Raw genomic sequence first — 27,691 nt, forward strand, 5'->3', positions numbered from 1 at the left:
CTGTCAAATCCTCCTAGCTCCCTGGCTGTGCAGTTTGCTGTTCCCTTGCTGTTCACCAGCCAGCAGCCCCAGCTCTTCCCACCCAAAGCAAGGAAGAAGCCAGCAAGTCACAAATGACAGCTGAAAAGTGAAGCATTATCAACAACTGCGTGAGACTGTCAGAGGGAAACTTTATATAGAAATTCTCCCTCGGAGCCTGGGCAGCCGTGTATCACATCACTTCCAAAGAACAGAGAGAAGACATGCTCAAGTAACTCAGAGCAAAAATCACACAAATCAATACATATATCTGAGTATCTGCACACAGTGACCCACAGCACCAAGAACTCTGCATTCACAATGGATGATGGCTACAGAAACACAAACCTCTATCAGGGGGGCAGGGACACAAACCAAGTTTCGGATGACTATAGGTACCAGGATGGTAACTACGAAGGTTACACACCCAACAATGGCTACTACCGTGGTGGGGACGAGCCCACTCATGAAGAAGATGCCCAGAGTGATGTTACAGAAGGGCACGATGAAGACGATGAGGTCTATGAGGGGGAGTACCAAGGGATCCCACACCCAGATGACATTAAAGCCAAGCAGAAGCAGCGAGCTCCTGCTGGGGATGATGACTACAGAGACCGTGCTGACCTTATGGCAGAGAGGATGGAGGACGAGGAGCAACTTGCCCACCAGTATGAAAACATCATTGAGGAGTGTGGCCACGGACGCTTCCAGTGGACGCTCTTCTTTGTTTTAGGGTTGGCACTGATGGCAGATGGGGTGGAGCTGTTTGTGGTTGGATTTGTTCTGCCCAGTGCTGAGAAGGATATGTGCTTATCCAGTTCGAACAAAGGCATGCTAGGTAAGTGCCACTTGCAAACTGCTTTCCGAACGCAACAGACTGTACTTAGGACATCTATTTCTAGTGAGACCAGCTTTGGAAACCCTTGGTGGCCCCTTTCTTATGTTGCATGTCGTGCAGAGTCATAGCTGGGTGGATCTGATTTGAGAGGGGATTGCAATCTGCTGAGAAGGCAGCTACTGTAAAACAGCAGCAGCATCACGCCACATCTCAGCCCACCTTATGAATGTGCTGTGGACCCGGTACTGGCCACCACAGGCTGGATCTGAACCAGGCAGCTCACAGTCAGCAGGTCCACAAGGCAAAACTCCTTGAGATGTTCAGGGTCAAATATATAAAAGGTTAAGGTTGGCTTTCCCTAATTAAGCATCTAATGACTCAGATTTCAATGCTTTTAGAAATTAAATGGTAATGAGAAGTCCACAAGGCAGTACCATCCGAGTATGATGAATATAACAGGCAGGGGTCAGCTCGGTCTGGATCACTTTGCCGTCACGTTATGGCTCCTGATGTTGCCCTGCTCTCCAAAGTTTCTCACTACACCCAGGTTCCCCTTTTCTTTAGCTGGAAGTCCTGGCTGGCAGATCAGCTGTGCAGACAGTTCGTTCTACACGCTAACTTCTCAGCCAGGGCAGATTGCTAATATGTGCTGGGTCAGAAATAGCCTACAGAGGTTTCTCCTTAGGTCTGTGGAATGAGATTAATGTGCTGCATGGAGATTAAAGGGCCAAGCTACTGACAGCATCCCCTCTGCATCACCATTAACACCTCCCTGCGGTCAAAATACAAAGGCTTATTTATCGTGAGTGAGACTGGGTAGAAAGGTTTGGATGAACACTTTTTTTCCCCTTGCACATCATAAGCCAAAGAAGGCAAAGTCTCCCAGATCTCTAAGAACCAGGAAAGCATCCAGCATGTCCCGTAGTGAGAGCCAGCTGTGCAATAGTACAGCACATCTGGAGGGAAAATAAAGTAGGTCTTGGAAGAGCTGCTTTAGGACGAGATGGTGTGTCTGAATAGAAGTGTACCAGGGTCACAGGGAAATCATCATGGCCTGCAGTGCATACTATATGACCCAGAAGACCTGCCTGATGCAAGGTAAATGCAGATTTGGGATTAGACCAAAGGCCTTGGCTCCATTTTATTTGTATTATTTTCATGTGACAAAGGTGTTATATAATTACCCTTATATAGACCTCTCTACTTGGTGTATCAAGGTCCTAGAGACTCCTCTCCTCTCCTTTTTTTTTTTTTTTTTTTGCTTGTTTCTTCTTTTTTCATCTCAGGATGCTTATTCCCATAGTCAGCTAGCTTTGTTCCCGGTTTTGTGCCTGAAAAGGTATGGGTAATATTTTTTTGCTTCTCAAACCACTTAAAATTTCTAGCTCAAAATAGCTCGAGTCAAATACCTAAAATCACATTGCTCACAATTGGATCTTGATTTCAAAGGGACTTCCAAATTGAGCAGCTCCCTATGGAACACCAGGCTGGGTGCCTTTTCAGTGACAAGACCTTTTTTGAAAAGCAGGTCATTTATTCTGGTGACTATATAAAAACTGAGATCTTTTGAATCTCCGACCCCTTAAATATCCATCTCTGCAGTCTCTGGCAGGCACCAGAGTTAAAAAACTTCAAATGTCACACGAAAAATCTATCTTTGAAGTATTTCTGGCGCAACTACAGGTAAAAAAAAAAAAAAAAGAACAAGAAACTTCCCAAGAGAGATCTTTTCTTTCCTGCTTTTTCCAGCTCCGTATTTGCAAGGCTGAAAGTTCAGGGTGTTCTGATAAGCTCTGGACAAACAAGGAGACATTTGGGTCCATATCCAACTTAAGCTCCAGCTCACTGCACATTAACTGAGCTAAACCGGAATTCCTAACTGGGGGAAGAGCATTCCTCCTGCTGCTTTTTCTCCCTGCTTAGAAAGACAGCTTCTGAGAACCTGGTTCTGCAGAAGTTTTCTCTGTCCTTAGCCTGTTCCTATTGAGGGATCTGCAGTCAGAGCTTGCATTCATACTATTTTGTTGTTTAAGCACGAGGAAAAAGAAACAATTTTCCTAACAACAAGAAAAGTTTATTCATCTTGGTCTGAGACAGACTAAAAAGAGAAGAAAGTGGATACTGATGGTAACACCCATTTGTTACTGATGTGTGTTGTTCACAAGGAATGTCTGTGATTCGGTGTCTTTCTTGTTAACACACTTCCTCAGCAGCTGGGTATTTCTCTGCTGCAGGTTCTCTTGGATTTGAGGTTTGCCAGATGATCCTTTCTAAAAAAAAGGAATTAAGTGTGGCTTAGAAAGCATGAGACTGCAGAGCACTGCACTGGTACAAGCAATGATTACTCAAAGGCATCAAGAAGTGAGGATGCAAGGAGGCCAGAGCGTGTACGGGGCTGCTGGTGGGCACAGGACAGTGAGTTTTGGGGCAGAGCTGGCTCCAGCACAGCCTGGTGTCCCAGGCTTCGTCCCTGCTCGGAGCAGCTGTGGGTGGACACTGAGGACAGACAGACACCGACTCCTGACAGGCAAGGCTGGGGAAGTGCTATTGATGGAAATGAGAACATAATCTTCCTCAAAACCTTTCCTGGATTAGCTTCAGCACCCATCCACTGGTGACAAGAAGAAGCTAACTGCTAACGAAGCTCAGGGCCTCCAACATATGCTCGCTCCTCTCAGGGTTTCCATTCCCTCAAAGGTCTTTGGGTTGTGCTATTGCAAATTGATCTTGCTAATACCCGGGGTTCGGTGGCACTTACAAGCTGACTTGTCACAGAAATGGGTGGCAATCAAGGAGCTCTTCGCCTCCATTTCTGCCTAATGTGTGGTGATGAAATTGTAAGAGTGTGTCTGCACCGAGTGGAGGGAAGGGTCAGCAGGGAGGCTGCAGGTTTCCCTTACATTATCTTGAGGTTTTAGGAATATGGGGTCCTTACACACACACAGGCATTGCTGTCCCTTACCTTATCACCAGGTAACAATAGGTCCCTGCAGAAAGCTCTTGTTTATTCCCAGATAACTGTTCATCTCAACACATATTTGCAAAGGAAACACAATCAGCTTATCCCAGGTTTATATCAGTTTATCCAGGTGGCGTTAGGGTCGCTTCCACACAGCTGCAAATGGTTAAACACCTGAAAGGTCTCAGCCATAACCAGTGAGGCCAAGAGGGAAAAAAAAAAAAAAAAAGGGAGAGAGAGAAAATAAATCAGGTGAGTAATTGAACTCACACAGAAATAGGAAGGGACAAATGAGAACTAAAGTAGCTGCCCCCTAAAGACCAATTTAGCAAAGTTCAGCTTTTGCTTAAAGGACATTTCTTATTAAATAATCTGTGTATTGCTTATTTTTCCTCCCTCAGAAAGCAAGAGTGGAAAAATATCAGGGAAATTATGGCCAAATTATGCAAAAATTACAAATAAACAGATGCCCACAGTGTTTTATGAAATGTGTGAAATGAATTTAGCACTTCTTAGAAAACGTTTACATTTTGTTCTGAAAATAAACACATCTACATCAGATGCAAATTAACAGCTATTTTAGCCCTTACTATCCCTCGTGGGACAAAACACATATTTAGAATTTTTCTGTGATGTGAATTGTTATCTTGAAGATGACTGCAGGGGTATTAAAAAAAATTTAAAAAAAAATTGAAAAAAAATAAAAAAATTGGAAAAAAAATAAAAAAATGAAAAGAAAAAAGCGCCAACAACTCTAGGTGTTTTAGCTGTTTGATTTTATAATTTTTAAAACTAGTCATTAAGTATAACCTTGCTAACTTGTAACATTGTTTTAATATATTCATTTCATATAATTGCTTTTGCTGAGCTTTCCTCAGCAATAGTCATAATAATAATCCATTTGTTAAATTTATTGCACTAGTATATTCTTTTTCAGTATATTTCAGTATATTCTTTTTCAATATAACATATCCTGACAGAAACAGTCTGTATTTTCATTTGATAAGGACAATCATATGGAGAGTTATAAATTTTCTATTTGCTGATGTGCTGAAAAGCACACACCATAATTCTTTGGAGAAATATCGTATAAACGTGCATCTTCAAGTGCTATTAATCACCTCCCAGAGGACTAAATCTTATGTTGGCAAGCATGGAGTAGTAAGTACACTTGTACTTACTACTTACATGTTTTAAACTTTCTCACATCAAAAAACTGAAGGCACAGTCAGAGCATCAGACTTCCCAGACACCAGGGCTGCAGTTGTTATCATCATTTCACAGTTCAGTAAACTGAGACAAGAAAAATGTAAAGCCCTTTGCCCATGACTGCAAAACATCCACACCAAAGCTGAGAGTAAAATCTGTCTTTCAGGCACACGGCTCCCCTTCCTTTTTATGGTATAGTAATAATATTTTAAGGAGAATATCATCTTACAGACTCTTAGACTCCTAATGTTAGATCAAAAAAAAAACATTAAAAAAGATCCTATTCGTAATTATGCAGTTATGCAGAAATTCAAGAAAAGGATGCTTTCTCATCAACTGCGATAAAACCTGACCTCATCTTCTCATTGACCTGAATTCACCTGATATGACAGTAAATCCTAATTCCCTCAGCTCAGTGGTTTTTCTCCACTTCTTCTTCTTCTTCTTCTTCTTCTTCTTCTTCTTCTTCTTCTTCTTTTAATTAATTAATTAATTAATTATATTTTTCTGGATAAATGCAGACCAGGAGCCCAGCTATGGCTCCCCTGCTTTTTCCCACCTCCATGCCAAAACCCACCTTGACCTCCCTGCACGGGCATCCCGGGCATCCCGCACGAATTCCTGGTCTCACACTTGTTCACGGGCAGGAAAACTCCCGTGGCCCAACGACAGCAAGCATCCTGAGCAGGAAGGATGTGCTGGGCAGAAAAAAAAGGTGCTTTTGTGATTTGAGAACATCCTGCACCTCATGTGGGGCTGGTATGGGGAGGGCTGAGCCCCCCTTTGTAAATGCTGCAGGAATTTCATCTGCAGAGAGCCAGCACAAACAAAAGCAGAGAGGCTAGATGGGGGGACCAGATGGTCCTGTGACTGTTGTAGTGATGGACAAGTCCTGTGGGGGGCTGTGAAGCCGGATAAGTGTAAGCAGCCACCCACGCCGTGCTGGCAGCGCTCGCTGAGGCGTTCGGCGTGCGTTGCCTCTCTGGGGCCGTGCCGAAGCGCTCGTGGATTCACGCATCCACCTTTGGCTTTCCCGTGCAGAATCCCCTCAAACTCTACAGCTAGATTTGCTCTGTATCCACCCCCAGAGCCCTGAAAATGGAAAACTGCCTTTCACAGTTGCAATCCTTTCTCGGCAGTAGAGCCATTAGCGTAGACGAGGTCTCTCTGCTGATATTTAATCAACAAGGCGAGTGCAATGAGACTCCCCTTTCACTTGATTCCTGTTTAAAAGATCAGTGCAATTCAAGGGTAAGGACTAATAAGCCTACAAGCAAGGGCAGATAAGAAATTTCCCTGAACTAACCCTCTGCTGAGACCGTTCTCTGGGAAATGCCGGCCACCGTTAGAGCACAAGCCAGGCAGGACTGCTGGGTTTTATTCCTCTTCAAATCACTCACACACAAATGGGTCCTGGCTTTGCCTCATCCTTCTCCCAAATAGGCCAGACCTGACTCACAGCATTTCGGTCATGTCCATTAAATGCATCCTTATATAATAGATGCTAAGCTCATAAGAGTATTCATAAGAGAGTTTCAATTTTGTTTTTATTACGGTTTGAATAACAAGATGAATAAGGTCCTAATCCTTTTGGGTTATCAGAATGCTTTCCCCGTTCAAAAACGCTCTTATTACTGTTCTGCCAGCAGCCTGTGTATTAAATGCAGGTAAGAAATCCCACGTTCCTGTGGCTCCTGGCTCTGTGTGGACCTGTTGGCAGAGGTGAGCTGCTGCTGCACCCCTACCCATCAGCTTCCTCGCTGTTCTGACAGCCCGAAGGGATCTGGGACTAATGCTTCCCATTTGCTGCTTGGATTTTCCATTTATTCCTTGAGTCCTTTGCACAACTTGAAAAGGATTCTTTTAAGATGTGCCTAATTTTTAAGAACTTTAATCCCATTAATGGTAAATGAAAGTAATTCAGGCTTGTGATGGAGATTTAGGTAAATCTTGAAATTTTCCTTTTCTTTCTGAAGTCTTTATGAGTTTGTTTCTAATGATGCTGAAACAGTAAAAGACAGTTTGCACATACATAGGCACGTCCTGCATCTGTCTTTCTTTACTCCTAGAACTTTATCCTTTATGTCCATGATTCCTGTCTAACATGGAGCACATAGCTTCAGTAAAGGCTAATAAATTTCTTAATGTGAAAATTCTATATATGTTACCTCTTTTCCAGTGGGAATAAGCCCAGTCAGTGGTCACATATTTTCCTTATAACTTCAGCATTGGATGACTCATAACCCAAAATTTATTCTTAGGATTTCAGCTCTTTGGTTTTCCACAGATTTTATGGGAGGCTATAGCAGACTTTCCCGCAGGCATTCATTATACTCCATTACTCGTGGAACAGTCTGCAAATAATGGCTTATTCAGAGTTACCCTTAACATTTCACCCATCCATTGCATGTGTTCATTTGGAAGCTGATCTCTCCTAGCACAGCCTAAGCTATATGGTTTGAAGCTGAGGTTTGAAGTCAAGTTTCTGGTACGGACAGTTGTAATGTTGTTCCCTAGAACAACTGGTAGACAGAAGGAACACAGCAGAAGAAATACCATTTAGTGATCACTTTTCTTGGCCCAATTCTCCTTAAAATTTGTGTTTCCTTGTTTCGTGATGGTTCTCTTACAAAGGAAACAACCATTGCCACATTCTCCTGGCAGTACTCCAGAAGACTGTCACTCTTACATGGACAAGTAACTAGTATGAGTAGCAACTAGTATGAGTAACTACTCCACTCAGCCCTGGGTCCCCATCACCTTATTGAACAATTTAGCGTCTTACTGGCAACAGTGCTGTGTGAGTCAGTGATTTGGGGATCCTGGTAGTGTGGGCAGTGCTCAGGTCGGATCTGACTGAGCAATCTTTCCATCAGCTTGTGTTTTTTTTCCCCCAAAATTAATGAAGTTATGTCATGCAGTCCATAGTGCAGGGCGGCCAGACTTTCTGGCCCAGTGGTTGTACAGCTGTGGCCGTACACTAGCCCCCTGAAACAGCTGAGAAGTGCAGGATGAAGGCAGCAGGGAGCCAACAGGAAGGGGAGCTCTGTAAGAAACTTGCTGTCTGCTGGAAACGCTGTTGGGAAGTGATGCATGCAACTTTTCAGAAGTGATTCGCTGTGGAGGAATGACAGCCAAGGTGGGGTACTAATCCAGGACACAGGAATCTGCAAAGCCTGAGGTAGTTCTGTACCTTGGGCCCCAAGATCTGTTAGTGGATGGAGTGTTTTATTGCAGCTGCCCCAAAAGAAGGTTTAGTAATATTGGCCGGAACACGCAGTCTTCCCAGAATGGACCTCTCCATCACCATAAAGTGTCCTGCTGATTTTGTTTCAGCCCCGGAGTAAGCATTTATCTAACCAGCATCCTTCCCCTCAGAAACTGGCTGAGCTAACAGTCCCTGGTCATCCCTCAGGCTACCTTTACTAAAGATTTTCATTGCTTTAAGTTTCTAAGGGACAATGCACCCATTGGCTTATCACAAACAATAACCAATTAAGGCCTCGTGCTCTTAATGAGTTATTGATGTTAATAGCTCTGCTGTGTTTTACGCTGCTCACTGGATGCTGTGTTGCAGAGGTTTAATCTTCCCTCCCATCACAAGTTTGGGCTTCTGGAGTAAGGGGAGTCCTGTACTGGTGCTTAGAGCTGGCTGAGTCTTTGGGAATAATGAATACAATTTGAGAAAACCTGAGAAATCTCCACATGATCAGTCTCTTTTTTATGTTCCTGATCAGGGAGAACTTTTTGCTGCATCTGCTGTGTTCTGGACACTGGAAATCATATGTGAAACATTTTAACTGCCCTGTCTCCAAACTGTCTTTCCACAGATTTTTACACTTCTCAGGGCTTGGTGGATGTGTTAAGCTCTGGGGAGCACAAGCTGTTGATCTGATGAGTAGGTTGAACACAAGCTACTGCAAGATGGCAGATACAGAAAGGTTTATATTCACCATATCCCTGTGGTCACTATTAATGAGCCAAATTACACTGAAGACCAAGTCAAACCCTACTCCTGAACTCCACTCCTATGTCCATGGCATCCTCTCTTCCCTCCAAGCTGGGAGGCTGCTGAGCCCTGGACAGAGCTTGCTGCCTTGCAGCAGCTAGGGCACTTAGCTGTAAAAAATCCCAGGCTAGAAGGGCTAAAAGACAGTAACAACATCCTCCACCGCCTCCTAATGAGGGACCTTTTCTGTTGTTAAGAAGCTTTGGATCAACATCTGTCATCCAGGGATTTTCTCAGAAAGGAAAAAAAAAAAAAAAAAAGCAGCAGCAACAACAACAACAATAGAAACACCCTTATATGTGTATGTATAGGCAGATTATTATTATTATTTTTTTAATTCATCTGGGTCTGGTGACGTGGGCTGAGCTGCGCCACAAGCCCTGTGTGCTGTGCTGTCAGGTGGTGGCTGCGATGCACAGGGTGCATCCTCACTTTGTGCTGCTGGCTGCCCTCAGCACTGCTCCATCAGATGTAGCTCAGGAGCCAGGGTAAAAGCATTAAGCCTCACGGCACTGCATTAAGGTTCTTCCTTCAGAAAGATTTTGTATTGAAAGCTTTTTTTTTTTTTTTTTTTCCTCAGCTCTCCCTTGTAATTTGCACTCGAGTGAACAAGAGGGAGCCCGAATCTAGTAGAGAAAGAGATCCCAGGTCTCCAGCTGTGTGTGTATTGTCTCTGAGGGCTGCAGGTGACTATCTGAAGGCCTTGCACACCTTCAGCTCCCCTCGGCAGGGCAGCAGGGCTGAGCAGGGCAGGCACTGAGCAGGGTATGTACCGCACACAGCCGAGTGCTCACCGTGGAGGTACAACCACGCTTTGCACTGGCAAAATCCCACGCCCCTGCTCTGGTATAAAGGCAGTTAAGGAGCTAGAATACATCAGTCTTTCACCTTTGACACACAAAATCCTGATTGCCCATAAACATCGTGTGGATAGAAAAGAAAGCTGAACTGTTCGCTGAGAGGTGATCCCACCATCCTGCGATGGAACAAGGTGTTTCAGAGTCTGAACTTTCCTACTTGTGATCAGTGTGAGACAAGCATCCTTCAGAATGCCGCAGTGGCTCTCTGCTGCATAGCTTTTAATTTGGTAATGTATTTTACATCAAGTGCAGGCATTTGCAAGCAAAAGAAAGACAGAATCAGCTGCCAAGTACCTCTCTGCATTGGTCCTTAGCTAGCTTTGCTGGATGGTACAAAACAGACTTTGGCCATCTGACTGATTGTCTTGCTATAACATTAATGAATTGCAAAAATATTCATCATCACCTTATTTCCCAAGTGATGACTTTGTCAAAACAGGTCCTGGGAGAGATGTTGGCTCTCAAGAGAAGTCAGCACTTGGATCAAGGTGTGGACTGACCCTCCAAAGAGCTTTGGAGACACATGCTCATGTCTGACCCCTTCCATCCTTACATGTTGTTCAAACACCTGGTCCATTTGCTGCCAGCTGCTGGACTAACCAATTCCAAGATGCTATGCCTATCTGCAGTATAAAACCTTTCACTGTAGCTGATCAGTTTTTCTAATCCCTGCAGCATTGATTGCTATTAGATTTTAAATGTTTAATATCTGATCCTGCCGTTCTTTCACGTTGTAACTCCTGCAGGCTTCAACAGGAATTTTGCCAGCAAAAGGAGCACAGCTTGTGGAATGTTCTTGCCCAGTGAAGTCTCTAAATCTTGAAATTAGATAAAAGAAATGAAAATGAAAACAGTCCTGGACCTGCGTGCATTATTAATTAGTGTTAATTTGTGCTGGTACCCACATAAAGGAAAAGGTGGAATAATAAATGGCCATTCCAGTGACGGTCTCGGTAGAAGAGCCAGGGAAACTGCCTGTTTCTTTAGGCCACAGTTGCAGGCACATAGTGAGCTGGATATGAGGAGCCTGTTTGGAGAAGAAAACCATTCTCTCCTATTCACTCTGCACTAAATGTGCTCACAAAAGCTGTCTTTCAAGGACCCCACGGTAAAAGATCTAATGAAGTTGAGTTAAAAAGAACCCATTTTTCTTAACAATGTCGGAGTGGTTACTCCATAGAGCAAACTATCAAGACAAGCAGCAGGTTCTTCCTTCTCCTGAAACATTTAGATGAAGACTCTGCTCTCTTAGACATCAAATCTTGGTTCAGTAGTGAAGGAAGTATCTGTGCTATGCAGGTCAGATCGGTAACAGACTGATCCTTTCAGGTACTGCTAGGAGAAGCAGCAAGTGAAAGAGATGATATATTCCAAAGGAAGCATGGGCAGGGTAGGCAACCTGCAAAGGGATTTATCCGTGCTTTAGCAGTCTCTGTCTCATGGCTTATGTGTATAAACAGCAGCCAGAGAGCCTCCTCCTTGCACATCCTCAGTCCCACTGTGCTCAGGGGGGTTAGCAGAGATAAGACATCAGACTTCTGTTGTGCCGGTGGTGGCACACAGCTGGGACACGTGCACCCTAAGCTGCTTATGCCTGGCCATTGCTTACGTGCGGGGGATATGTGAGCAGAGAGGCTGGGAAGGAAAGATGTGGGTCTGGTCAAATGAGGGTATATCTGTACTGTAAGATGTGATGCATTGGGAGCAGTGAAAGGTCATGGGCAAATAGATGGGGAAATTAGGTTCTGCCAATGGACAGAGGTTCTTTCATCTGAGATGGCTAATTTGGGGAGAATGGGGGTATCATTCTTCACTGCAGTGTGCAGTGCAGGGGCAGCTTTTAAGCTTCATGTAGAAATTCCTAGCATCAGCCCTGAGTTCAGAATAGGTTTTGCTGACTCTCCAGGTGAAAAGCCTAAAAGGGATGAACAGAGTTACATATGACAGTTACAGTAGAGTGTTAGATTTTGGAACAGCCCTTATTTTATTTATTTGGAAATACTAATGATTATTACTTGGAGCAGTAATAGTGTCTCTTGATGACACCTGCAAAATAAAAAAAAAAAAAGGGGGGGTTTAAATAAACCTGAATGTAGTTCTCTTTAAATTCATGTACTGATTTTGAAAAGCGTTGTCTTTGTAATTTTTTGGAAAACAAGAAGTCATAAGAGGTATGCAGAGCCTGGCTGAGGCAGGTCTCACTCTGCATTACGTATGCTGGTTCCTGACAAGATTGGCCTGTCATTGAAATAGCCTGAATATTGTGAGGCACACGCCCTCGCTGGTATTTCCATCCTCATTTCCCTCTCGGGTGGTAGCTGGCTGTGACCAGGGGGAACAGCACCTGGTGTTGGCCACGTATGGAGCAGCAAAAGATTTTCTCATGGCAAACAGGATAACGGGTGTTAGCAAGCTCACTGTTTCTCTCCCTCTCTTCTAGGCTTGATAGTCTACCTAGGGATGATGGTGGGGGCCGTCATGCTGGGTGGCCTGGCTGACAAACTGGGAAGAAAGAAATGCCTCATCATATCACTTTCAATCAATGCTGCCTTCGCGTTCCTCTCCTCTTTTGTCCAGGGATACGGATTCTTCCTCTTCTGCCGCCTTATCTCAGGCCTCGGGTGGGTAGCAGGTGAATCTGTCCCACGTCCTGGAGGAGTCCCATCACAGCTCGGCTGCTCCTGAGCAGCACCCAGGGGTGCAGGGTGGGCGAGGAAGGCAGATCGGGCGATGCATCTCCGGTACCAAGCCAGGGGGGACACTGTGGTTTAACACATGTGGTTGTGTTACCTTGCTCTTGAAAGCTTTATCAGCAAGAACATTTGGTCATTAACATTTTTTTCCGGTACTGCCAAATTATGCATAAAGGCCAGGGAGACTGATCAATGCCCACCTCAGTTGGCAGTCGCGGTTGCCAGGGCTTTATACAAACTGGGCATTAAATGCAGCTTTCAGAGATAACAAGAAGCTTGTTTATTGTAGATATCTAAGACTAGTCCAGCCAAAAAGAGATTAGCATTTTTCCTGCACAGCATTTTGTGCATCACATCTGGTGTGGCCTTCCCTTTTAACTTGAACAATCCCAACTATGTGATGTTGAAGACTCTTATTTTTCTCATGTGTTGTTTTTTCTCCTCAGTATCGGGGGATCCCTCCCCATTGTGTTTGCCTATTTCTCTGAATTCCTGTCTCGTGAGAAGAGGGGCGAGCACCTGAGCTGGCTTTGCATGTTCTGGATGATCGGTGGCATTTTTGCTTCAGCAATGGCTTGGAGCATCATCCCCCATTACGGTAATTGTTTTGTGCTTTTGACTTTTGGCAACATCACCTTCCTGCAACACTACACTACCCCAAAATCCGGCACAGATAACATTAGTCAGTCCTTACGCAGCCCAGCATGAACAAAACTGAAAATAATAGACACCTGAAGTGCACACAGAGGGGCTGATAAATGTTCTGATCGATTGCTTGGCTGATGCCAAGATTGTAAGAGGGACTGCTTCATGTGAAGGCTGTTTTTCCTCAAAAAGCTTGAAATACACTGCAGGAATTATATCTCCAGAGCCCAAGCAGTTAATCAAAAGGGCATTGTATTAAGGGAAAACTGGACTGAGATTGTATTGCAAAAAATTGATCCGGTTGTCAAAAGTAAGTAACTTTAATGGGGGAATTACTGGGTGCTGTGAACGTTAGCGGTGAGGACAGCACATGTTCTTTTCCTCAGCCAAGTGTCAGCAGTCTCAGGGCTGTGTATCTGGTGACACATCTCTCCGGCGTGCCACAGGCTGAAGTCATGTCTGGCTTCACCTAATGGAGCTCAGGGGTGGGTGGGTTCCCTGCACAGAGCTGCAAGTGGGAGAGAAAAATTCGATGGGTGAACTCTGAGCTGCGCCAGTGCTCTGAGGAGCAAAATTTGCTTGTGACGTGGTCCTCCTCCCAGCTCGTGTGCATACCCCAGGAAAACATTGGAAGCAAATATCTCCTGGAAAAGATTAATTCCCCCGGTATTCAGTGACAGCAGCTGTCTGCAAAATCCTGCTTGAGGAAAGTAGGGCAGGTCACAAAGACCATGAAGAAAACCACTAACACTTATGCATCTATCAATTTGGTTTTAGTATGTCTAAAACACAGTCAGTATAAAATAAAATGTTATCAATATGACAGAGGCTGTTGGAACAAATATGCAAAGTTACTGCATAGTGGTGTCAGGCTGTAGTATGTATTTTTTATTATTTGTAAATACATAGTGTTTTTTTTAATATATATGTATTTACATTTCTTTTTCTTTTCTTTTTTTTTTTTTTGGGGGGGGGGGTGTTTTTATATTTTCTCTTTTTGATTTCCCAAGGTTCCCCACTACTTTGGAACTTGAGGAAAGGATTAGAGCACCATGACTGACTCATATGAGACCTCTGAAAAAGCCGTTGCTTGATTATTTCATTACTACATGAACAAAAATGTCTAAAGAAAATGTCTATAGAAAAAAAATAAAGTAAATGTTCCTTATTAAATTTGTGTCTAGGGAAAGTAAATTAAAGAAAAAAAAAAAGCTTATATTCAAATTATCTTTTCTTTTATTTTTTTTTCTTTAATTGCCTTTTGTTTTATTTTAAGAAAGTATCTACATGGGTGCAGTTTGTTAATGGAGCAACATAAGAATGATCCTGTATTTTCTGCTCCTTGTCAGGGGAATACTGACCTGGTCAGACATCAGGGAAAAGCTGGGAGAGGAGGAATCCCAAATGCTGGATTAGGATCTTGATTCTTCTGAGTTTGAATCTCAACTCAGTATCTGTAGCTCTGGGAAAAAAAAAAGAAAAAAAAAACTTGCTTCCCTAGCTTGCTTCCATAAAAAGTGAAGTACATGTGTGAGGTATGAGAAGGAAAGGAGCTGTTTCTAACATGCCTGCCAGATCAGAGAAGATTTAGCCTTTGTAAATTTTCTGTAACAGTACTGAGAAGCAATAAATTATGGCCTGATTCCTCTACCCTTTCCCAGTCTTACTTGCTTACATCTGCATAGAGCTATTTGTATTGTTAGATGATTTCTAAACTCAAAGACAAAAGACTTTTAAATGGCAGAGCATGAGCAAGGATGTTCAATTTTCTGTAATGAACGTGAACTCTCTTGCTGTTATCTACTGAACATGCTATCGAGCCTCTAAAAGCCATCATTACTAAGAACAGCAAACTTTCAACCTGTCCCCATGTCACGTAGAGCTGTAGAGTTCAGAGCTGCTTTAGGACAGAAAAATCAGGCTCCCCGGTCAATGTCTTTACCTGTTGGCTCTTGCTGTTTCCAGGCTGGGGGTTCAGCATGGGAACCAAGTACCACTTCCACAGCTGGAGAGTCTTTGTTCTTGTCTGCTCTCTGCCCTGCATCGCCTCCCTGGTGGCACTGAAGTTCATGCCTGAAAGCCCGCGGTTTTTGCTGGAGGTAAGATGATCCATGTGAACATTGCAGCCTGGTATTAGCAGAGGATAGCTGGTGATAGCATGTCACCATCTCTCTTTCTTTGCCCCTTCAAACACACACACCACAAGCACAGAGGCAAAAGTGGTCCTACACATCTAAACTAGCCCCGCAGATTGCTTAAACCCCAAAGACTGCAGATCATGGGGTTAATCAATGATGGCCAGTGCTTTACTGGTGAATGTGGCATAGGAAGAAGGTGCTGGGTGCCAGGAATTTTATAAGCCCAACCAAGGCATTTTGAAAACATCTCACAAAGTCTGGGCATGTAACTAGTGAATGCTGGTGGAAACGCAAAGGACAGCCCCTGCAAGTCAGAGGTGGGAGTAGAGCCCAGCTCTCCTCGTACATCTCCTCTTCTCTGATTAGGACATAATGCTCTGTTCCTGACTCCTCTCCTGCCCCAGACAGTTTTGGGTAACTCCTTTTCCCAGCACAGAAATGCTGCACTGTGCATACAAACCACACTTCTAGTTCTTTGCCCTTAACTCAGCCAGGCCGTACGGGTGTTCTCCAGTATATTCGACCTTTTGATTTCTCTCTACACTTTGATGAATTAGATGGCTGGGAATTGCAATATTTATTTTCCTTTCCCCCGGTGTTTCCAGATGGGCAAGCATGATGAAGCCTGGATGATCCTCAAGCAAGTTCATGACACCAACATGCGGGCCAAGGGCGAGCCAGAGAGGGTGTTTACGGTGAGTTTTACAAAGCCACTGGCATTTAAAAAGAAAAGCAGGACATAATTTCCCTGGTGCAGCACAGCACCAGCTTATTCCTTCTTGGGAGCCTCCCTTTCAGTGTGACCACCCCCAGCCATCAGGGCTCTGAGCTACACTTCATGCATTTAAAGTTAGGTGCCAGCCTGTTTTTTCAAGAATCAATCAATCCTTTGAATTGCTGTGAATACTATTTGTTCCTGATGTTCCACTACATCGTATAGAACAGTGATTTTCCAATTACATATACACTGAATTGGTCTGCTCTAAGAGACTAAAACCAAGTAAGAGTGATATTAGTCACGTGGGAGATCTGAGTCACTCCTTTATCCATTCCAGCTTCTAATCAAACTCTGATTAAACCTCATGTACCTTCTAATGAGCTTCCCAAACTCCATCTGCCTCATTCCCCATCTTTAAAAGTCTCCAAGAGAAAGCAAGATGAGTGATTACTACTCATTAGTCGGCTGCCTGTTGCAAATAAGGTCACACCAGGGGTCCTGGTTTATAGCAAAATCAGGTAAAAGGTGTATGCTGGGGTTAGTTGCAAATTACTGTAATTCAGTTGTGAACTCCCAGTGAGCCAGCTGGGGAATAGCTCCTGATTTATGCTTTTAAAGATAAGAAGATGCATGCTGTTGAACGATAGAAAGAAGGAAGAAAAGGAGTTATATATGTATGCAAAACATATCATTTCGAACAAAAATTTGAGCCAGGCTCCCTGTTCAGAAGAGTTGTCATGAAACAATGCCCCTCAGGAATGATCCTTCGAGAACATAAAAGATTAATTTCCCTACCTGACAATTGCATGCAGTTCAAATAGGACCTTAATGAGCATGCGTTATTTTTAGCCCATTAGACTGCTGTGAATTAGCAGAGGTGAGAGAGAGCCCAGCATCTCTAAATGCCTACCTGGCTTTCCTGTAATGCCACATCGGGCTGGCCAGTCTGCTGCTTATCCATGAGGAGAGAGGCTTAAAAATGTGTATATCTGTAAGTAAGGCACTGTGAGAGTCTGAGCCGTGCTGGAGACCCAAGGAGCAGCCGTGCAGCACGGGGTTGTGCTCATTGCTCCATCCAACCACCATGGGCTGGGCTGAGCTGAGCATTGCACCTCCAGGCACGGCACCTCGGCTGAACCGAGATTGACTGGCAGCCACTGGCACAGGCAGACGATGGGTTCGGCTGGTGTACTACAAACTGTCGGATTTTGGGTTTTTCTGATAGGTCAGAAGTTGCCAGTTTGTGGTGAATCAACTGTAACCAGGACAGCTCCCAGAGCTGACATTTAAGTGGTGCCAGCAAGAGGAACACGGAGACTCTGCAGCTGAGCCAAGGAGCTCATTCACACTCAGAAATTTATTCAGCAGATTTTCACCTCCTTCTTGTATTTACAAACTGATCATGGTTTTCTTGAGCATATCCTTTATTTAAAGTTACTGAGCAAATATTTTCCAAGACTTGTTTTTAAGGTTTCTTGAGCAGCTCAGTTAAGGTGTTCAATGTTGGAAATTCAGGCTGGTTTGGTGGAGTGAACCGATTGCATGGTGTGAGCTCACCTCACCAGCGAAGACATTTTCAGATGCAAAGGTTCCCATCTACTTGTTCATTTGTCACAAAGGTTCTGCCAGGGGTACTGAAAAGGTGCTAAATGAGAAATGCTCCTGCCAGTTGTGATTGAAAAGGAGATCCTGGGGCACAGTTTGATGTAGATGCAAGTGGCTGATCGTGAAGATATTTTTTACTGTAATTGTCTGGTCCTAATTCCTAGTGGGAATCTAAGGGATGCAGAAATAATGTAGAGCGTAAGCACATTAACCAATACATGAAAGACTGAAGTGGAAGTGATGCTCTTTAAATACTTCAGGGAAGCAGAGAAATAAAGAGAGAGAAAGGATGGAGGGAAGGAGGGCAGTAAGGAAGGAGGGCAGGCCGGAGGCTTCTTTCTATAGTAAGATCTCATGTTGTAAATAAATCAATTAACTCCCTTTGTTGTGATAACTTTCAAGAAAAAGATAGTAAGGGATATCACATGGAAACATTGTCCAGAAGAGAGCAGAATTTAAAATCCACCCAATATCAGTTCTGTAAACTTTGGTCCAAATTGTTTTTTTTTCTCTCTCTCTCTTTCTATTTTATTTTATTATTTTTATTTTATTTTTTTAGGTTTCCTATATCAAAACTCCAAAGCAAGTAGATGAATTTATTGAAATCCAGAGCTCAACAGGGACCTGGTACCAGCGGTGGCTGGTCAGAATCACGACCACTTTCAAACAGGTAAAGAGAAAACAAAACATCCCAGAGGCGCTTTTGAGCTTGGGGCTCCAGTGCCTCCTTGCCTCAGGTCATTGCATCTTGAAACCCTCTCACTCCAAAACCTGATGCTGCTTGCTAAGAGATGTAGTTGGATTTAACTTTCTATACAGATGTGAGCACATGAAAGGTGCCACAGTGGCAGCCAGGCCCCGAAATGCCCCTGTGCCCAGCATGGCAATCACGCTGTGCTAATGGCAGCACAAAGCCACAGCCCCAAGCACTTGACTCTCCTTCAGAGCAGATAGATATCGATTCCTCTCCCCCAAGCCTAAGTGAATTTACCTCCTGCAGTGGATTCGTGAGTGCTTGTTCCTTGCTCCTGCTGAGACTGAGTTTCTAACAGCTTTACATCATCTCTTCAGCTAATTTAACCCTTCACACATGTAGAACTTTGTGAAAAATCTTGTTGGATGATTCTAGTCTAGGAGAATGAGCTTAAAGTAAAGGAGTGTCCTTCTTAATTAATAGCAATGTGGTTTTAAACTATATTTATGTGGCAAGTTAGGAACATGAGGAAGTATGTCCCTGTATGTTTCTGTCAGTAATTCCTGCAGTAGGTCAAGAAAAGCAGATCCTGTTTTCTATCCTGCTCTGCTTGGCCTCATCCCTACCCAAGTTCATCATACCCCTCTTAAAGTGCCAACCGAATTTGGATTTTTGCTCTTCAATGAGATTTGGAGCTTGTTTTGAAAGCTCTTCTGAGGTCATACTTATATGTGAAAAGACAAAATTGTCAGAGGGTCTGAGAAGAGGCTCATAACCACATTTACTGGTGTAGGCTGAGGGGCATGGTGTGTCACCTCAGCTAGCCCTCATCAGGCACTCCAGCTCATTACAGAGCATTCAGATCAAGTACCCTGGCACACAGCTGAATATGTGATCTTTCTGTAAACCATTCATCTCAATAAACATGAATTTGAACTAATACTGAATATAAGACATGCATCTGACCTTCCCCTAGTGAGCCCTTTTTACTGACAACATTAAATTTATGATGCACTCAGAAATTAATATTTCAAGTCTCTGTGAGGATTTCCTTGTAGATAATTATTTCTTATGGATTTGTAGGTCTGGGACAACGTGCTATATTGTTTAACAGCCCAGTACAGGATGAACACACTGATTCTGGCTGTGGTTTGGTTTACTATGGCCTTAAGGTAAGGCACTTCCACAACATTTTCAGGAAACTAGAGGGCTCTCAGAGTCTGCATAATTATTTACACTTTTAAATAAACAATTTCAATATTAATCCTGGTATTACTTTAAAGATTGTTTGTGTACTAAGCCTTGTCTCTGATGAACTATTGATCAATCTGATTGCTTTATATGTGAACACAAGGTGCTTTGAACAAGTCAGGACTTGAGAATTGGTCAGTAGGACAAGTAGTACTTTCTGATTTTTAGTCCTTTCATTTAATTTTGTCCACAAAACAAAAACAAAACCAAAAAAAAACTACCCACTTTTAACTGTTCATCAGTCTAAATCAGAACTATTCAGGTTAGCTCGAATCTAATCTACAAGTAAATTTTATCTAATTCACTCTATACTCTCATACTTGCAGAAATCTACCTTCCAGAGGAAGCTTCCAAATTTCTTGCCGCTCTGCTGGTCTCTTGGGCAGCAAGGACAGAACATTGTTGTATTTTCCAGCTAAGGTGTCAATGTCAGTAAAATTTAAATGCGTTGCCCTGCTTTAAGTGAACAAAAATGGACCTACATACTTCTGAGAGCAGCATTTTAGAGTAGGGAGACATTTTGCTTGTTCCTATGTCAGAGCTAAGCAAGAATTCCTCTCAGAAATGCGTTTGTATTAGGAATTTAACAGGTTTACAACTTATGAAGTAGATGCTTGGGAAAAGCACTGCAGTACTTTCAGTGCTAGGACCTGGTATCCCTAATGTATTTCTCCCATTGTGCTGTAGTTACTATGGCCTTATTGTCTGGTTCCCCGACATGATCCGGTATCTCCAAGAGGAGGCATACGAATCCCGAGTGAAGATCTTTGACGAGGAAGAAGTGTCACACTTCACCTTTAATTTCACCCTGGAAAACCAGATCCATAGAAACGGGGAATACAGAAATGATAAGTAAGTGAACAGAAATTGATTCAATTGATGCTGACAGGGAAGAGTGCGTGAGCAGATGTGGGGATGACATCCACCAAAACACACATACAATTTGAAGAAGTAACCCTGATTGCAAAGTAACTGAAATTAATTTTTGGTAAGCTCTTTTTTATTAGTTATCCACAGAGCAAATGTCCTTTTTCTCCTGCTTTTCACACACACTGCCTCAGCCACTCACATCTCCATACCCAAGGGCATGCATCCGACGTGTCCTGCTCCCAGTAGCACCCTTACTGGGATTAGGGCAGTGGGGGCACAGGGCTGTGCTGGGCAGCTCGGGATGCAGCCATGACTTCTCTTTCCTTAGCACACACTGACATCTACTGGTCTCGGGCAGCAGAGCCCATCACTTGAAACATCTTTTTTGAAAATTAAAAGCTGTGTTGCGCTGAAGTCCTCGGTATGACTTACCCAAGTGTCCATCCTGCAGCCCAATAGCGTGAGCAGTGCCATGGCCAGTTGCACTGGTGTGCCGGCCGGCATCTCCCCACAACGTGCCGTCTTCTCTTTTAGTGCTCTGAAGTCAGAGAAGGTACTCTAGGAGAACATTATTGCTTCCCTCCCTTTCTTCTTTTTGGGCTGGGCCTAGGTTTTTCTTCTGTATCCAGCCTGACCTCAACCACTGTAAGCTCTGCAGCAATATAAATCCTAGTGATTTGTAGCAGGACGTTTTCACTTTTCTAAATCCCAATATAATGGGTGGGAAAATACCCCTATGTAAACTTTATGGTGATCCCATTGCCCCAGAGGGCCTAGACAGGGTGTTGTTACTCCAGCTTCTTGCACTGTGGGGGGGATCATACAGGGCACTGTTACAAAATGATTTATTATTTCATTCTCCAACTGGAAGTGAGGATGCTCAGCACCTTCCAGGATGAACATGTATAACTGTGATGTATATCACTACACTCCTGCCTTTGTCCTCTCCAGTTTAATAACTCGAACTTGATTAAGCTACATTCCAGCAATGTCCAAAGCATATCTCATGATTTATAGCTCCGTTTTCCCTCTAGCCCTTGACTGTAAGTTAAAACTCCATTGAACACCAGGCCATGGCTGCATGACTCTTTTAAAGACAGATGTTAAGAAAGCAAACTGCAGGCAAAGGACTTCTAACAGCCTTTGTGAGTAAATACATCAGAGGCTATTACTGGGCAAATGCAGAACAGCTGAAGTGTTGCTGTAACCTGTGAGACCTTCTACACGATGCAAAAGACTTGAGTAGTCTTCTTGTTATATTTTGAGCATTAATAATATCTGTTTGTAGTCTCGGTTAAGAAGCCCTGCAGTGTTCACTTAATGGTGTAAACAGCCATCATGTTAGCCTGTCTTGTAAGTGCTCAATTCAATTATGTTTCTGGGCATATGTTAGTAAGCCTTTTTATTTGGTGACAGTTGTGGCGTCCTCAGCTAGAGCAATAATGCTTGCACTTAGTACCTCTTACATCTTCCAAACATGTCTGTGCATTAACTAATACATCTTCCCGGTGTCCCTGCAAAATCTCACAGGTAAATCAATATTGTGTCATCCTTCAGGCAGGCAGGTCAGACATGTCAAGCTTCCCATCAGAGGAGAAATCAATCATCTGACGCTGTTGATTATTTTTAGAGTAATCTGTTTTCTTTACACGATATGCAACAATCCTCGAACAGAGATGGTTACAAGCAGTACCCATAATCTCCCTGCTCCCTCTAGAAAGCTTACAGCAATTTTGCTTTAAAAATCACTTTGAGTTTAAACAGCTGTCAGAAACCTTTCACCAAATGGCCAAATGGGCTCCTGATAATGTCTGTTTTTATTTCTGCTTGAGGAAGGGGCAGAATAAAGAAGTCAGGAAGGTCAACTGCCAAGGAAAATGCCATGCACTGGGTGAGACCATCTTCTTTGGACGGGCTAGCATTTAAAATGAGAGGATTTGTGTCCACTTGGTTTTAAAGGCACATTTTCTTTTTTGTGACTACTTTGAGGAATAGAAAAACTGCCAGAAATTCCATAAGATCCATCTCTTTAAAAATGTCTTCAAACCCCTCTTTCCTAATAAAGTACAAAAGCATTTTGTTGGAAGATCAGTTACACATTTAAGCAAAACCTTTTCTGTAAATGACCCTAGAAATTATTGTCAATGCTGTCTCTTGAAACAGCCATTGCATGTTATATAATGTAGGAAATACCTCAAAGTACAAACTTCTGCTTCCTGCCCCACAGATTTATCGGCATGAAATTCAAAGAAGTGAGATTTGAGGACTCGTTGTTTGAGGAATGCTACTTTGAAGACGTGACATCCAGTGAGACCTTCTTTGAAAACTGCACCATCATCTCTACTGTCTTTTATAACACTGGTAATGGGATTCCTAATATGGTTTCAGCCCTGTAATTAGGAGCCATTTTATCAGATTCTGGGAGGAAGGATGATAGGGATCTGTGTGTGTGTGTGCGCTGGCTAATGAGAGTGGTGATGGAAAAAAGAGGGTGAAGGCAGACTAAAGGACTGGCTGCTATCTTACCTTTATGGCTGGGGTTGTGGTGGTGCTTTTGCCTTATGGTTTAGCTAGACATGTTTCTTTTTTCACTAACTGAGTTTAGCTTTCCATGCAGGCATCAGCCTGCCAAAAAAAAAAAAAAAAAGTGTGCCTCCACTAGCATTGCCCCGAGGGCTGAGGCTGCTCCCATCTGTGGTTCAGGTTCTGTTTCTTGCTTAATTCTGTGTTTCTGTTGCTACATTTGGAAGGATGCTCCAGGTCGCTCCCAGTGTTTTTAACTACTTGGCTCCTGGTCTCATTTGCTACTGCAGAGGAAATGCAAAAGTCTGTGCTCAGGCCTCGGCACATTAAAGTAGTGGCAAAATGCCTAGCAGTTTAAAAGCTCGATCCAATGAATTTAGCTTAAAATATAATTTTTAGTTCTCTATTTTAATTCATATTCAACTTTTGGTTTGATAATTACAGATAATAAAATATTCATTAATTTGTCCTGCAAAAGCTTTTAATTTCTATTCTAATGGAGAATAAACTATAATGCCATGAAAGTGAGAGTCTGCTTTGCCCCATCCATGTGGCATGGGGATACTGGTTCAGGTCATTCAACAAATAAAATATGCCACCAGCTATCAGGCATGCAGGTAGAATTTGTCACTAAAATAAAAACTCCCTGACTGTTTTCATTCAGTGAGAAGCATCTCTGAGATCTTTAAGTTGATTTTGATCCTGGCTCCTTGCTGTATGAAAGGACATCAGTAAAGCAGGATCAAGACTTTGCCTCTTCCTCTTGCAGATCTCTACGAACACAAATTCATCAACTGCAGGCTCATAAACAGCACATTTCTGAAGGAGAAGGAAGGCTGCCACCTGGACTTCGAGGAGGACAATGATTTCCTGATCTATCTGGTCAGCTTCCTGGGCAGCCTGTCCGTGCTGCCGGGTAACATCATCTCTGCATTGCTCATGGACAAAATAGGGAGGATAAAGATGATCGGTGAGTGGTCTGTAGGGGTCTGTGCTGAAGCAGGACCACCTGGTGCTGTGCAGTTGATGCTGTTTTCCACAGCGTTCTGTATAAATAAATGACTGATTTTGCTTGTAGTGATGAAAAATCACAAAAATTATTTGCTGTAGCTGTTTGACAGCCCAGGAGATCCATCTTTGAGGTTTCTGATCTTCAGATGATTTTAAAAACAGCTTCAGGGAACGTATGGTAGATTAATTGCCCATGTCACATCCAAGCAAGATGCCACCCATTAGACATATGGGACTAAGTTATCACCTTATCAACTTCTGATTACTTTGGGAATTTCTGGTGTTGCTTGCTCCAAGGTGCAGACCTTGCTCTCTTGCCAGGTACTGTGGAGTCATGCCTCAAGGGATAGACAAGTGAGCTTAGTAAAATCAGGGATGAGACACTCTCTTGAGTATCTCACCTGTTTCTCTCTTCTGGGAACAGATGGAAGCTTAGTTAGCTGAGCTTCACTGTCAGACAGGTAAAGGTAAGGAAGATGATCCCATCAGTGTGTCAGGAATTTACACTTGGAGGGCAAAATGAACCTTCATGTAGTGAATTTAGAAAAGACCCAAACAAACGAGTGGGTCTGTGGGAAATAAATTAAAGCTGAATGAGAATCAGGTTGTCCACCCCGCAGACATGTCAACATTTCAGCATTTTCATCTGGAATTGAGATGACAGCTGGAAACCTAAATGCTTATTTCTTCTGCAGAATGAAAAGTACAGGACAAAAATTGGTAACGACATGCTGAAACGTTTCACTATGGAATTTCCAATTGAAACAGCCTTCTGGCATCCCACCCGTATCACTCTGCTGAACATATTATTTCTGGTCAGCTTAACGTGAAAACTGAATTTCTCTTTTGTGTTATGTGCCTCACTGGGACATCAGTTCAGTTTTATCATGTTCCACTAAATCCTCTCCTGTGCTGAATGTCAGATCTGGGGCACACACGGTGACCCTGATGCTGCACTGTACCTCTGCAGCAGAGGAAATATCTGCACTGCACAGAGAGGGATGTGGTTTGGCCGTGGAGAAGAAGCGGGCAGGGGTCCTGCATGGTAGCTTTCCATAAGCAGAACATCACAGTGGCAAAATACAACTAAATATACAAAATGAAGCATTTCAGTTCCAGTTCAGCATCCAAATCATTTTGGTTGGTGTTAAACTGATTAAAAAAAAACTCAAACAAGCCAAAAAAAAACCAAAAAAACCCTTTGGTTTCCTGGTGATAAATGGAGATATTTCAGCAGCAACAAAACTTTCCAGTGAAAGAGATTTTGATTTTGCAAAATTGCTTCTTTCAGGTGAAAATTCCCAACTGGGGAAGAAGGCTGTGATGTAGCCATTAATATTCCTGAATCTGAACTGTGGCTAACTGAGCATGAATGCTCTCACTTTCTCCCTCAGTGGTGTTCAAAAAATTATAGCTCCTGTGCAAATGTGCCATGAAATCTAATGATGTTCTTATAATTAAAAGAGACCTCAAGTGCTTCTTACAATCGGCTGTAAATTATCCTAATTGAGTCTAGAAATGTGTCAAGTGATTTCAATAAGATGTGAATTGCTCTCTCTCTTCACTCAAAACTCAAGTTGAAAAACCTTCACAACGATTCTTCCTCCTTGTTGGCTTTCATGTTTACTTGCCTCTACTCTTCCTGGGTCCATCTGGAAGTCTGAGGTGCTGGAAATCTGCCTGGAAAAGCCTGTCTTCAGCCTCTCCGTAGAGCAGGAATATCAGCATGATCAGATGGTTACTGAGAACATTTTCAGGCTGGTTTCCAGCATTACACAGTGACAGATAGGCAGCATCACAGTATTTTTGGATTTTTGCAGATTTCATTCATTTCGGGGTGAAGCACTGTCACTTAGAAGCCATCTTTATCAACACTGTGGCAGCCCAGCCACGGATGAGGGAAGTTGGTGCCAACATTTTTCTCCTGGTTCCCCCGCAGGTGGCTCAATGTTGATCTCTGCAGTGTGCTGCTTCTTCCTCTTTTTCGGCAACAGCGAGTCGGCGATGATCGGCTGGCAGTGCCTCTTCTGCGGGGCCAGCATTGCCGCCTGGAACGCCCTGGACGTGATCACCGTGGAGCTCTACCCCACGGATAAGAGGTGCTCAGAGTCTTCTTCCTCTCCACTCTTGGCCCTCTGACTCTGGCCTCTCTTTTCCTGATAGCAAAGGCCAAAGCTCACTCTAGATACGTTGATGGGGGAGTTGTATTATTTTTATTTTAAGCAGCCCTTAGCGGCCTGGTGGTCCTGAGGCTATACTGGATCAACATAGACATTTGCAAGCATAATTCTGCATGCACCATGGCTTGTACTCAGGGAGTTGCGGGGGTGGTATGGAGATTATAGGCAGATAAATTATAGAGAGTACATCATTTCTGAGTATGTGCATGAGGTCTGGTTCTTCAGACTGTGTCCTCCAGCTTCTCATCTTAGCTCATCACCACAACAGCCTTTCCCTCCACAACAAAGAGACAATCACGTGCACAAAATGATCTGGGAGATGAGGTAGCATTGGAAACTTTGGGAGAATGAGCTGCAGATGAGATCTTTCCTGCCAGCATCATTATAAACATTTTTTTTTTTTTTGCCTTTTCCAAGCTGTTGGGGAGAGCCAGAAGTGAAGGGGAAAGACTGCTATGAAGACAGCATGCTTTGAGTCGCTGGGTGAAGCAGGGTTAGGAGAGACCTAGCTGTTGCTCTGGTGACAACCCACCTCAGCCAGTGCTTGGAAGGGCTTTGAGAAATTCTAGAGCAGGTTGGGTCCTGTTTTCCTTGGGAAGGGCAAAGGCTGTCAGAGTGGGCAACTGAAGAGCTAGGGAGAAGTTAAGATGAAGAGAAACGAGTACACACAGACATTTACCTCATACAGACAGACATGCAAAACAGTGGTATTTATTTATTTACCATCTATTCTGGCTGGCTTACTTGCTGGGAGCGTAGCCTAGGCAACATAAAAGCATTCACAAAATAATCCATCCAGATCTTCTGTAGTTATGCCAAGAAGATCCCTCCTAACCATTGCTTTCTGCTTCTCTTCCCCACAGGGCAACAGCCTTTGGCATCCTCAATGGGCTTTGCAAGTTTGGTGCCATCCTGGGGAACTCGATCTTTGCCTCCTTTGTAGGGATAACCAAGGTGGTTCCCATCCTTCTGGCTTCCTCTGCTCTGGTTGGAGGTGGCCTGCTCGCTTTGCGCCTGCCAGAGACTCGAGACCAGGTCCTGATGTGAGCAACTGAGGCCAGGGGGGTCAGGGGTGGACGTAGAAGAAGAAGAAGAAAGAGCCATGTTTGGAAAAATCAAAATGTCCTTTTCTATTCCATTTTGTCAATACCTCAAAGAGAGGGAGCAGAAGCGAACGAGCCCAAAGGGATAAAATGAAGCCCCTTAGTATCTGACCCTTTTACAGCCATGATTGGTGCATGCAGCTACTTCACACACCCTGCAGAGCTTTGCTGTTTGGGTTTAATCCTGCCTACACTGGGAGCCTGTCCTTTCCCTCTCCATCCCCGTGTAGCGACACAAGACACGAACAGGGGCTTTGTGCGTGCATGTGCCTGCGGGGGTGTGAGCAGATCCTGAGCTGAGCTGTGAGAGCCTGCCTGCCTTGCTGAGCACTCCCTGGCCATTCAAATAAACTGTGCTCAGACAAAA

The 27,691-nt window shown here is 43.6% G+C and overlaps 1 protein-coding gene across 3 annotated transcripts; it reads left to right on the forward strand.

Annotated features, from left to right (window-relative positions):
• Nucleotides 1-339: 339 nt before the first annotated feature.
• Nucleotides 340-27,327, forward strand: SV2B (synaptic vesicle glycoprotein 2B). Of its 3 annotated transcripts, XM_035554739.1 has the most exons (12): nucleotides 340-856; nucleotides 12,334-12,514; nucleotides 13,033-13,184; nucleotides 15,197-15,330; nucleotides 15,975-16,064; nucleotides 18,252-18,362; nucleotides 19,470-19,558; nucleotides 20,325-20,489; nucleotides 22,735-22,868; nucleotides 23,800-24,000; nucleotides 25,981-26,140; nucleotides 27,085-27,327. In XM_035554739.1, exons 1-12 carry the CDS (start codon nucleotides 340-342, stop codon nucleotides 27,266-27,268), a joined length of 2,118 nt encoding a protein of 705 aa, XP_035410632.1. In that variant the 3' UTR covers nucleotides 27,269-27,327. The 3 variants fall into 3 exon arrangements, with proteins under 3 accessions (XP_035410632.1, XP_035410633.1, XP_035410634.1); XM_035554740.1 differs by lacking the exon at nucleotides 23,800-24,000; XM_035554741.1 differs by lacking the exons at nucleotides 340-856; nucleotides 12,334-12,514; nucleotides 13,033-13,184; ... (4 more) ...; nucleotides 20,325-20,489; nucleotides 22,735-22,868 and adding an exon at nucleotides 21,846-21,860 and having other exon boundaries at nucleotides 23,778-24,000.
• The last annotated feature ends 364 nt before the right edge of the window (nucleotides 27,328-27,691 follow it).

The sequence above is a fragment of the Cygnus atratus genome, chromosome 11 (genome assembly GCF_013377495.2).
Source record: "Cygnus atratus isolate AKBS03 ecotype Queensland, Australia chromosome 11, CAtr_DNAZoo_HiC_assembly, whole genome shotgun sequence".
Lineage (NCBI taxonomy): Eukaryota > Metazoa > Chordata > Aves > Anseriformes > Anatidae > Cygnus > Cygnus atratus.

Excerpts from the sequence above, each read along its gene's own strand:
- SV2B (XM_035554739.1), top strand. The coding sequence starts at position 340 with ATGGATGATGGCTACAGAAACACAAACCTCTATCAGGGGGGCAGGGAC. Across the intron at positions 12,515-13,032 it reads CGCCTTATCTCAGGCCTCGG|TATCGGGGGATCCCTCCCCA; the intron begins GTGGGTAGCAGG and ends TTTTCTCCTCAG. Across the intron at positions 19,559-20,324 it reads TGGTTTACTATGGCCTTAAG|TTACTATGGCCTTATTGTCT; the intron begins GTAAGGCACTTC and ends ATTGTGCTGTAG.